General features: G+C 43.3%; 1 protein-coding gene and 1 long non-coding RNA gene across 2 annotated transcripts in view; one reads left to right on the top strand and one right to left on the bottom strand.

The window, feature by feature from the left end:
• Window positions 1–6880: 6880 nt before the first annotated feature.
• On the bottom strand, window positions 6881–9740 carry LOC129859139 (uncharacterized). The gene is made up of 2 exons (XR_008760130.1): window positions 9657–9740; window positions 6881–7747 (listed from the first exon to the last, which is right to left on the bottom strand). It is a non-coding gene; the product is annotated as an uncharacterized LOC129859139 (long non-coding RNA).
• A 315-nt stretch (window positions 9741–10055) lies between these two features.
• The window catches only part of LOC129859138 (carboxypeptidase A6-like), a 47358-nt gene continuing 44929 nt past the window's right edge, over window positions 10056–12484 (top strand). The window contains exon 1 of the mRNA XM_055928530.1: window positions 10056–10199. Within this exon, the coding sequence (XP_055784505.1) occupies window positions 10084–10199 (116 nt within the window). The 5' untranslated portion in view covers window positions 10056–10083. The remainder of the gene's footprint in view (window positions 10200–12484) is intronic.

Here is a 12484-nt window from a genome sequence, read left to right as displayed (position 1 = left end):
GACCCAATTAACATCAACGGGGCTGAAGTGGAGCGGGTCGAGAGTTTCAAGTTCCTTGGTGTCCTCATCACCAACGCACTATCATGGTCCAAACACACCAAGACAGTTGTGAAGAGGGCACGACAACACCTTTTCCCCCCCAGGAGACTGAAAAGATTTGGCATGGGTCCCCAGATCCTCAAAAAGTCCTACAGCTGCACCATCGACAGCATCCTAACCGGTTGCAACACCGCCTGGTATGGAAACTGCTCGGCATCTGACCGTAAGGCGCTACAGAAGGTAGTGCATACGGCACAATACATCACTAGGGCCAAGCTTCCTGACATCCAGGACCTATATACTAGACGGTGTCAGAGGAAGGCCCCAAAATTTGTCAAAGACTCCACTCACCCAAGTCATAGACTGTTCTCTTTGCTACCACACAGCAAGCGGTACCCGGAGGGCCAGGTCTAGGACCAAAAGGCTCCCCCCCTTTGTTTTTACACTGCTGCTTCTCGCTGTTCATTATCTATGCATAGTCACTTTACAAATGACCTTATTAATCTGTACCCCTGCACATTGACACGGTACCGGTACCCCCTGTATACACCCTGGTTATTGTTATGTCATTTTCTTGTGTCTGTTTTTTTAATTTGGATTTTTTTTTTTACCTTAGTTTATTTAGTAAATGTTTTCTTAACTCTATTTTTTGAACTGCATTGTTGGTTAAAAGCTTGTAAGTAAGCATTTCACGATAAGGTCTACACTTGTTGTATTCGATGCATGTGACAAATAACATTTGATTTGATTTGAGACAATGACTTAACAATGACCCAAGCTCAGCTCATTTAATCCCTACCATTGTGTCGCTGAGTTGTCATAATGCTTCAGCAAATGTACATTATCCCAGGGGCGCTGGAAGACACAATGTAAGTAACCTACTTTCTGTCCCTCTTACTGCCCTGAATGCCTCTGCTGATCCTACAGCTATTGAATGCAGTAATCATGTGCCTATAAACCAGAGTTACAGTGCCTTCTGAGAGTATTCAGACCCCTTGACTTTTTCCACATTATGTTAGGTTACAGCCTTATTCTAAAATAGTTTTTTTTCCCTCATCAATCTACACAAAATACCCCATAATGACAAAGCAAAAACAAATTTCTTGAAAATGTTGCTAATTTTTTACAAATAAAAAACAGAAACATCACATTTTCATAAGTATTCAGACCCCTTACTCAGTACTTTGTTGAAGTACCTTTGGCAGCAATTACAGCCTTGAGTCTTTTTGGGTAGAACACTACAAGCTTGGCACACCTGTATTTGGGGAGTTTCTCCCATTCTTCTCTGCAGATCACCTCAAGCTATGTCAAGTTGGGTGGGGAGCATTGCTACACATCTATTTTCAGGTCTCTCCAGAGATATTAGATTGGGTTCAAGTCTGGCCTCTGGCTGAGGCCACTCAAGGATATTCAGAGACTTGTCCCGAAGCCATTCCTGCGTTGTCTTGGCTGTGTGCTTAGGGTCGTTGTACTGTTGGAAGGTAAACCTTCGCTCTGGAGCAGGTTTTCATCAAGGATCTCTCTGTATTTTGCGCCGTTCATCTTTGCCTTGATCCTGACTAGTCTCCCAGTCCCTGCCACTGAATGATACCCACGCAGCATGATGCAGCCACCACCATGCTTCACCATAGGGATGGTGCCAGGTTTCCTTCAGACGTGACGCTTGGCATTCAGGCCAAAGAGTTCAATCTTGATTTCATCAGACCAGAGAATCTTGTTTCTCATGGTCTGAGAGTCTTTAGGTGCCTTTTGGCAAACCCCGAGTGGGCTGTCATGTGCCTTTTACTGAGGAGTGCCTTCCGTTTGGCCACTACCATAAAGGCCTGATTGGTGGAGTGCTGCAGAGATGGTTGTCCTTTTGGAAGGTTCTCCCATCTCCACAGAGGAACTCTGGAGCTCAGAGTGACCATCGAGTTCTCCCTGACCAAGGCCCTTCTCCCCCGATTACTCTGTTTGGCCGGGCAGCCAAATCTAGGAAGAGTCTTGGTGGTTCCAAACTTCTTCCATTTAAGAATGATGGAGGCCACTGTGTTCTTGGGGACCTTCAATGCTGCAGACCTTTTTTGTTACCCTTCCACAGATCTGTGCCTCGGCACAATCATGTCTCAGAGCTCAGCGGACAAATCCTTCGAACTCATGGCTTAGTTTTTGCTCTGACATGCACTGTCAACTGTGGGACCTTATATAGACAGGTGTGTGCCTTTCCAAATCATGTCCAATCAATTGAATTTACCACAGGTGGACTCCAATCAAGTTGTAGAAACATCTCAAGGATGATCAATGGAAACAGGATGAACCTGAGCTCCATCTCAAGTCAGTTAACCTACCAGGGTAGTTACAAACAGCACAGGAATGAAATCATCAACATGTATTGATCACAGCTTTACTAATGCTGCAGAAATTTCCTTGATAGCAGTATCCAAATCCATTGGATGTAGTGATCACAATATAGTAGCCATATCTAGGAAAACTAAAGTTCCACATGCTGGGCCTAATATAGAGGTCATACAATAGGTTTTGTAGTGATTCCTATGTAAATAATATTTATTGGTCTGTGGTGTGTAATGAGAAACAACCAGACGCTGCACTTGACACATTTATGAAATTGCTTATCCCAGGTACTAATAAGCATGCACCCATTAAGAAAATGACTGTTAAAATGGTTAAATCCCCATGGATTGATGAGGGGTGGCAGGTAACCTAGTGTTTAGAGCATTGGACTTGTAACCGAAAGGTTGCAAGATCAAATCCCTGAGCTGACAAGGTAAAAATATGTTGTTCTGCCCCTGAGCAAGGTAGTTAACGCACTGTTCCTAGGTCGTCATTGAAAATAATAATTTGTTCTTAACTGACTTGCCTAGTAAAATAAAAAATGAAAAATTGTATGGTTAAAAGGAATGAGGTAAAATAAATGACAAATAAGTCTGGCTGCACAAGCAATTGGCAAATATACTACAAATTAAGTAATCATGTGACTAAATTGAATAAAAAGAAGAAACAAATACAAATGATATAAAGAAGCATGTAAAAAGTTTGGTCACCTTAAATGAAATCTTGACCAAAAGGCAAACTCTGCTCTATCATTCATTGAATCAAAAAATTGTGTTTCACCAGATACAATGCTATTTTACAGTAAACAAATTGACAACAGACTATCAGCATGCTTATAGGAAAGGACATTCAACAAGCACAGCACTTACACAATTGGCTGATAATTGGCTGAGAGAAATTGATGACAAAAATATTATGGGGGATGTTTTGTTAGACTTCAGTGTGGCTTTTGACATTATAGATCATAGTCTGCTGCTGGAAAAACATATGTGTTATGGCTTTACACCCCCTGCTATATTGTGGATAGAGGGTGTTCTTTAATGGAAGCCTATCCAAAATAATCCAGGTAGAATCAGCAATTCCCCAGGGCAGCTGTCTAGGCCCCTTACTTTTTAAAATCTTTACGAACAACACGCCACTGGCGTTGAGTAAAGCTAGCGTGTCTAAGTATGCGGATGACTCAACACTTCACGTCAGCTACTACAGCAACTGAAATGACTGCAACACTTAACAAAGAGCTGCAGTTAGTTTCAGAATGGGTGGCAAGGAATAAGTTAGTCCTAAATATAAAATAAAACTAAAAGCATTGTATTTGGGACAAATCATTCACTAAACTCTAAACCTCAACTAAATCTTGTCATGAGTAATGTGTAAATTGAGCAAACTGAGATTACTAAACTGCTTGGAGTAACCCTGGATTGTAAACTGTCATGGTCAAAACATATTGATACAACAGTAGCCAAGATGGGGAGGAGTCTGTCCATAATAAAGCTCAGCTCTGCCTTCTTAACAGCACTATCAACAAGGCAGGTCCTACAGGCCCTAGTGTTATTGCACCTGGAGTGCTGTTCAGTCGTGTAGTTAGGTGCCAGAAAGAGGGATTTAGGAAAATTGCAATTGGCTCAGAACAGGGCAGCATGGCTGGCCCTCAGATGTACACAGAGAGCCAACATTAATAATATGCATGTCAATCTCTCCTGGCTCAAAGTGGAGGAAAGATTGACTTCATCACTACTTGTATGTGTGAGAGGTATGTTGAATGCCCCAAGCTGTCTGTTTGAACTACTGGCACACAGCTCAGACACCCATGCATACCCCACAAGACATGCCACCAGAGGTCTCTTCACAGTCCCCAAGTCCAGAATAGACTATGGGAGGCGCACAGTACTACATAGAGCCATGGCTACATGCAACTCTATTCCACATCAAGTACCTCATGCAAGCAGTAAAATTATATTTAAAACACAGATAAAAATACACCTTATGGAACAATGGGGACTGTGAAGCAACACAAACATAGGCACAGACACATGCATATAAACACACGATAACATACGCACTATACACACATACACATGGATTTTGTGTTGTACAGTTGATATGTGGTAGTAGAGTAGGGGCCTGAGGGCACACACTTCATGTGTTGTGAAATCTGTTGTGAATGTTTTGTAATGTTCTTAAAATTGTATAACTGCCTTAATTTTTCTAGACCCCAGGAAGAGTAGCTGCAGATTTCACAGCAACTAGTGGGGGTCCATAATAAATCCCTTGAAACCGAGAGTAATGACATTGCTGAATTTATATTGGATTGCTTTGCATTTAGGAGTGACTTGCTTCTAGGGCTCTCGGGATGCATAGCGGTCAAAGGCACTGCATCTCAGTGCAAGAGGCTTCACTACAGTCCCTGGTTTGGGAGTCCCATAGGGTGGTGCACAATTGGCCAGCGTCGTCCGGGTTTGGCCGGGGTAGGCCGTAATTTTAAATAAGAATTTATTCTTAACTGACTTGACTAGTTAAATAAAGGTTAAATAAAACAAAGAACTCCTCCTTCAATAATGACCGTGACAGATTTTTTTCTGGTCCCCCCTCTAGATCCACAATCCCTGCTCACACACACACACACACACACACACACACACACACACACACACACACACACACACACACACACACACACACACACACACCAAACCCTCCCCCTAAAAGGTCAAAGGTTGTAGATGTGCACTCACAGTCCAGCTCAGATGTCATCTCTGACCTAGCAGAGCAACAGGGGGGTTGGACATAAAGAACTGCAGTCACCCCCAGAGCATGGCAGAGTCAGTCGGACCAGATGTTCCCTACAGAGCATAGCAGAGTCAGTCTGACCAGAGGCCCCCTACAGCGCATGCCCACAGCCCCAGGCCAACAGAGACTTATCAAAGAACTCATTCACACCCTCGCTTCCACTCACAACATACTGTTTGCCTGAGAGAGAAAACACAAATTTACTGGCCCCCAGTGCCAGCAGTGACATTTTTAACCATACCAGATAGTATAGACTCGGGCTCTGTGAGAGCCAGAGTGAATGGGTGAATGGGTCCTCCACCTATCCCACAAACCACAGCTAAACTGTATGCCGGAACACTATGTTCCTATGTTTCAAAAGTCACAGCTCAGTTTTATTGCCAGTCTGCTTAGTCCACCAAGCAATGCAGTCTTCATATACGCAACATATTTTAGTCCTCCCACAAACCCAGCACATGACATATACACACTAATATGTAACGCAGGAGTTTATTGAATATGCTACTGTACAGTATGTGTGGCTGTCAAGGTACTCAAAAAACCTTCGGTGGGGGTTTTATGTTATTTTAAAAATGGCTATGGGTATGTCAACGATCCTCTGCATTGACCATATTGGCCTACTAAATGGGCCTGTGAAATTCACCAATGGAGGACGATTTCACTTATGTGTTTTTCATGGACGTCAGTATAATAAACATCAATCTGCTTTTTATATCTGTCCAAACGAACCATTTGACATTTAGATTCAGTGCTTTTGGCAGGATAAAATTATAACTGTTTCACATGAACGTGCTTTTTCTCTCTGAATGTGGCAGACAGATTTTGTTCAAATAGACCGCTGGCAGATTGACTATTAAATGCAGATGAAATGCAGAGAGCGCTTCACATTGGTGTCAGATGGACTGACTTTCCAATTATGAATGATTGTATGAAAAACAATTACATTTCACAACAAACACACCATTGATCACATGATAATTGGTTCCAGTTTGGGACCCTGAATACTTGAAGATGGCAGGGGCATCATCTCCAAACGGTCTCTTGTGGGATCACTTTTTTTTCAGCTGTGTAGTGGAAATAGATTTCAGTTGTATCCAAATATAATTTAGAGATACCGTAGGAGAATTTACTAGTACACTAAAATGTATATATACAGACACCAACTTCTGCCACCCATGCACTCACCAAATAATCATTACAGTAGGAAAATGCCTCTGGTAGAGAGCCCATACAGATGTGGGATCTTAATTTGAGCCAGTTTGCTACACGAGGAAAATAATCCTGCAACAGAAAATGTGAATTATTATGTGGATTATAGTTATTGTATTTTTTTTTAAAGGATTGATATATTTTTTGTAAGGGAGAATCGAAGTGTGACATTTCAAAATAGAACTAGAATAGAATAAATAGAATAAAACTTCAGAAGCCTTCTTAAACCTCAAATACACAAGTTTTTAATTTCTTGAATTGCAGGAAAAATTATCCCGCAACAGAGAGATCAATTTAAGATTATACATCTGTACATGTTCTACTACATGCACAAAGGTTCTCTCCTGCTCTCTCATTCAGCTCACTGTCTGGGCGGGAACCATTCCTGTCTGTGTCTGTTTTGGAGGAATAATGTGTTGTACGGGTGTAAAACAGGTGGCGCAGTGTTTACATAGGAGGCAAGCATGTGAAATATGTGCTGCTGCCATGCAATCACAAAGGGAAAAGCCTGGCGGTTGATTTAGACGTTTAATCACAGCGCTGGGTGATAAGTAGAGGATCAAACGAAGGCACGCCAAGCCTGGAGTAACTGGGAGAGCCACCTAGCCTACACAGCGATACACACAGTGATAGATTACTGGTGGAAACAGGCCAAAGGAGTAGCAACAGGTTGGGATGGATGCCCCAGTCATCAGGTCAGACAGAACTTTATCAATATACTGTACCTTCACTGGGTTGTCTGGAGATTTGATGGGTAGCTGTGAATGTGGTAGAATTGAATGCACAAGTATCTAAACCCAGCAAAAAAAGAAATGTCCTCTTACTGTCAACTGCATTTATTTTCAGCAAACTTAACATGTGTAAATATTTGTATGAACATAACAAGGTTCAACAACTGAGAATAAACTGAACAAGTTCCACAGACATGTGATTAACAGAAATGGAATAATGTGTCCCTGAACAAAGGGGGGGTCAAAATCAAAAGTAACAGTCAGTATCTTGTGGGGCCACCAGCTGCATTAAGTACTGCCGTGCATCTCCTCCTCACGGACTGCACCAGATTTGCCAGCTCTTGCTGAGATGTTACCCCACTCTTCCACCAAGAAACCTGCAAGTTCCCGGACATTTCTGGTGGGAATGTCCCTAGCCCTCACCCGCCGATCCAACAGGTCCCAGACGTGCTCAATGGGATTGAGATCCGAGCTCTTCGCTGGCCATGGCAGAACACTGACATTCCTGTCTTGCAGAAAATCACACACAGAATGAGCAGTGTGGCTGGGGGCATTGTCATGCTGGAGGGTCATGTCAGGATGAGCCTGCAGGTAGGGTACCACATGAGGGAGGAGGATGTCTTCCCTGTAACGCACAGCATTGAGATTGCCTGCAATGACAACAAATAAAATCAAATGTATTTATAAAGCCCTTCTTACATCAGATGATGTCACAAAGTGCTGTACAGAAACCCAGCCTAAAACCCCAAACAGCAAGCAATGCAGGTGTAGAAGCACGGTGGCTAGGAAAAACTCCCTAGAAAGGCCAGAACCTAGGAAGAAACCTAGAGAGGAAGCAGGCTATGAGGGGTGGCCAGTCCTCTTCTGGCTGTGCCGGGTGGAGATTATAACAAAACATGGCCAAGATGTTCAAATGTTCATAGATGAACAGCAAGGTCAAATAATAATAATCACAGGGGTTGTCGAGGGTAACAACACCTGCATGGGATCGGTACATCCTAACATCCCACCCACCAGGTACAGGATTGCAACAACAACTGCCCGAGTTACACCAGGAACGCACAATCCCTCCAACAAGCTCAGTCCGATGATGCTGTGACACACCACCCCAGACCATGACGGACCCTCCACCTCCAAATCGATCCTGCTCCAGAGTACAGACCTCGGTGTAACGCTCATTCCTTCGACGATAAACGTGAATCGACCATCACCCCTGGTGAGACAAAATCGCGACTCGTCAGTGAAGAGCACTTTTTGCCCGTCCTGTCTGGTCCAGCGACGGTGGGTTTGTGCCCATAGGCGACGTTGTTGCCGGTGATGTCTGGTGAGGATCTGCCTTACAACAGGACTACAAGCCCTCAGTCCAGCCTCTCTCAGCCTATTGCGGACAGTCTGAGCACTGACGGACGGATTGTGCGTTCCTGGTGTAACTCGGGCAGTTATTGTTGCTATCCTGTACCTGTCCCGCAGGTGTGATGTTCGGATGTACCGATTCTGTGCAGGTGTTGTTACACGTGGTCTGCCACTGCGAGGACGATCAGCTGTCCATCCTGTCTCCCTGTAGCGCTGTCTTAGGCGTCTCACAGTACGGACAATGCAATTTATTGCCCCGGCCACATCTGTAGTCCTCATGCCTCCTTGCAGCATGCCTAAAGCACGTTCACGCAAATGAGCATCTTTCTTTTGGTGTTTTTCAGTAGAAAGGCCTCTTTAGTGTCCTAAGTTTTCATAACTGTGACCTTAATTGCCTACCGTGTGTAAGCTGTTAGTGTATTAACAACCGTTCCACAAGTGCATGTTCATGAATTGATTATGGTTCATTGAACAAGCATGGGAAACAGTGTTTAAACCCTTCACCAATGAAGATCTGTGAAGTTATATGGATTTGTACGAATTATCTTTGAAAGACAGGGTCCTGAAAAAGGGATGTTTCTTTTTTTGCTGAGTTTAGTGTTTCTAGATCTATCAGAGAGTTTGGGGAGACTGCATCTGTTGTCGTCCCTGTTATCGCTACTGTCTGACTTCGATTACCCATAGTCTGGGGCACACACTGACTGATTGATTGGCTGATTAAATGACACGCACCTCTATTGAACTCAGGGCTGGGGACAATTCCATTATTCCATTCCAGTCTGTAATTGAAACCCCACAGATCTGTATGTGGTTCATCTGATAAATCTTCTGGAGACTACAGTCTAAATGAGGGTCTATTTCAGTGTGCAGCAGCTCAACAAACACTGAGCATACAGAGTGTATTTGTTTTTATTTTCCAAAAATGTTTGTTTTACAGAGTATAGAGAGGACAGATGGAGATGATCTCCGTAAGTGTGCGTTATAAACAAACATAATGATATACATGCTGTCAAAATAGTTGCATACTAAAACTGATGAACACTTTATATCTAAAATGTAGGCTACAGTCTGTTCTCTAAAGTTTATCCAAAGTCCTCAATAATATTTTTTTGTTAGAGTTAGTTATTCTATGCCAGTCACTCTATTATGCAAGAGGCATATGGTCCTGTTCACAGTGTAAGTAAACGATGCTATTGATTTAAATACCTCGCTTCGGTATTCATTCGCGGTAATCCGGTGCGAGCCCATCGTCTCCCCATATCCAAACGGGACAGGGATCCTGTTACCAACCTCTCTGACACACACCAGGTCACGTGACACAGATCCTGCACATTTAAAAAAGAACGGGATTTATAATTACCACCAGGGCTTCAAAGAGGTGGATAAATTGCTCCCCGTTGCCAGTTAACCGACTTTCGCACCTCCGCGGCACTTCTGTGCAATTGACAGCGCGCAGAACGCACCAACGACCCATGAGACTCCATCAGCAAACCTGATGACGAGCGGCCCATCCTTATTTTTAACCCTCAGTTTCTATTCTTATACTGTACGAAGTTGATCGAAGCCTGCAGAGAAATCATCTTCGAGGGCGAGAAGTGGGGCTGTCCTCTGTCGTTATTAATATTCGCTCAGGATGGCAGTGGACTTCAGATGCGCAGTTCACGGCTCAGTCTTTTGGGGCTGTGTGATTATCCTCAGTAACGTGCTATGTCCCATTGATGCGTACCTCTATAACAACCGCTATGCAGGGTAAGTGAGGATTCTCATTCATTCCTTGTGACTGTGTTAGTAAATTGAGTCATAAGAGCTCTCATTCATGTTGAAGACTTGAAGTTGAACCCCTATGAAGTAAAATAGAAGGATGAAAACATACAAGGAATGATCTGTATCTTAAGTACTGTAGGCCTCCTGGAACCAAACTATCTGACTATCAAAATGGTTTATCACTTCCTCTCATCTCCTGTTGAAAAGAGATGGATGTTCAAAGCAACTGTATGACCAACATGTTTTTTCTCTCATATTGCCTGCTGGAGAACTATTCCCTGCTGGAGACATAACATATTATGTCTACTTAGTTGTGTGTTCAAGACATATGGGACTAAAACAATTTCTGTGAAAAGATGCCCCAACTGAGAGTTGATAGCAGACAGATAAGGCGAACTGGGACATTGAGAAACAGTAATATTTTGGGACAGAGAACCTCAGCAGAGAACCTGGCTGTGTTGATGTCCTGTCAGGGGGCATGTGGCACACAAAGGGACACTTTGGGGCAGGTTTTGGGCACCCCTGGGGCACCTTGGGTCAGGGAAAAAAGGGACCGTTTTGGGGTACACAGTCGGTTTGAGTGCTCTGCTATAGGCATGATTTTGGGGAACTTTTAGTGTAATTTTTGGGGCACAGTGGGACCCCATCCTGCACTCCCCTGCCTTCCGCACCCCCAACCCCCCTCTCTTCCCTGCACCCTGGACCTGTTCCAAAGCCCCTGTGCTTCACCCAATCCCCAGCTGCTGAGCACAGACGATCCCCACTTTAACAAGGTAGGAAAGCCAGGGCAAGAAAACAACAGTCCCAACATGGGCAAGCTCTGTTCTGTTCAGAATACTTTATGGTGGGCATTGTCCCACTTAGTTCAGATTACACAATGAGCCTTTACGCTAAATGACTAAATGTTCTCTATTGTTGTTAAATCTTTGTGATTACTTGAGTTTAGTTTTGGTAATTATCATAGCTCTTTTGTTGGTGGAGCATGATCTAATACAATACACTTGTCAGATTTCCAAATTGTGTGCAGAAGTACTATGTGGCACTATTCCATTCAACAATTGGACACAAAGAGTTGGGTGTATTGAATGTGGGCTTAGAGTGGAGCGATAACAGAATTTCTCTCAGTATCCAAAAGACTACAGAGAAGTGCCCTCTCTCTGAGTGACCGGGGCTCAGTTAAAAACTTCCTGTGTTAGAGATAGCTGAGTGAACCGTGAGATTGACAGCTTAAAAGAACACTTTAACTTAGAAAGACAAGTTGCCGGCACTCAACAGGCTTTGAAGACACACTGAGAAGGCAGTGCCAGCGTTTTGACAGAGAATCTATAATCCATGGGGATCGCTATGACAAAGAAAGGATGGGTCAATTTGTGTGATGATAAAAAAAACTTTTCTGGAGAAGAACTAGACTGTAGCCTTGGTGGATTGTTTTGAATTCTATGGGGTGCACTTTGTCATATGATGCCATTGTAGCTCTAAGAAGTCTAAGAAGTCGTTATTTAAAATGCAATTAATAATGTTTTAAAGGGAAACAAAAGAGGAAGTCACTATCTATTGTTTCAGAAACAGAATGCATGAGTTTAGAAAAACTGAAATTAAATAATGTATTTGAAGTTGCATGATTTACACAGTTTCCAAGTTCGGGATGGAAAGTAATTTGCCCTCGATAAAGGGCCTTTAAGTCCTTGCTCTAACATGAGAGGCATTGAGACTGCCTGTTGCCTTGGGGCCAGGCTGTTGGTGGCATTTATTGTGGTCGCTGGAGTGGGGTGTGATGCCCCTTTGTTCCCTCTCTCTCTCCCTCTCTCTCATATCCCTATAAGCGGCCTGGAGCCACCTTTGTTTAGGGGGGGGGACAACATCCCATGTCACAGTGTGAAAGACGGGGTTGAAAAGGGAAAACGTGATAGGGAAAGGGATAAATAGCGAGGGGGAGAGAGAGTGCTATCGGGAGTGAGATGGAGAAATAGAGAGATGGTGCCATGGAGTGAGAGAAAGGGAGTGATGGAGTACATAGAGAAAGGAAAATAAAATGCTAGAGAGCAATATAAAGAGAGACAGAGGTGGTGTTACTTTTTTATCGCTTTGGTGCAATTCTATGTGGTAGAACTGTTAGTACAAAGTTCAAAAACAGAAAATCAAAAAGGCAGTTGTTTCAAAACTAAGCACATTTTCAATTGACAAAGTACAACACACAAAATCATACAGTCACTTTTTCCACCAAACTTAATCAGTGTTTCGTCTAGAAATACATGTTTCACATTGCAATA

The sequence above is a fragment of the Salvelinus fontinalis genome, chromosome 7 (assembly GCF_029448725.1).
Source record: "Salvelinus fontinalis isolate EN_2023a chromosome 7, ASM2944872v1, whole genome shotgun sequence".
Lineage (NCBI taxonomy): Eukaryota > Metazoa > Chordata > Actinopteri > Salmoniformes > Salmonidae > Salvelinus > Salvelinus fontinalis.
Note: the sequence above shows the minus strand (reverse complement) of the source record. Positions and strands in the feature narration are given on the sequence as shown.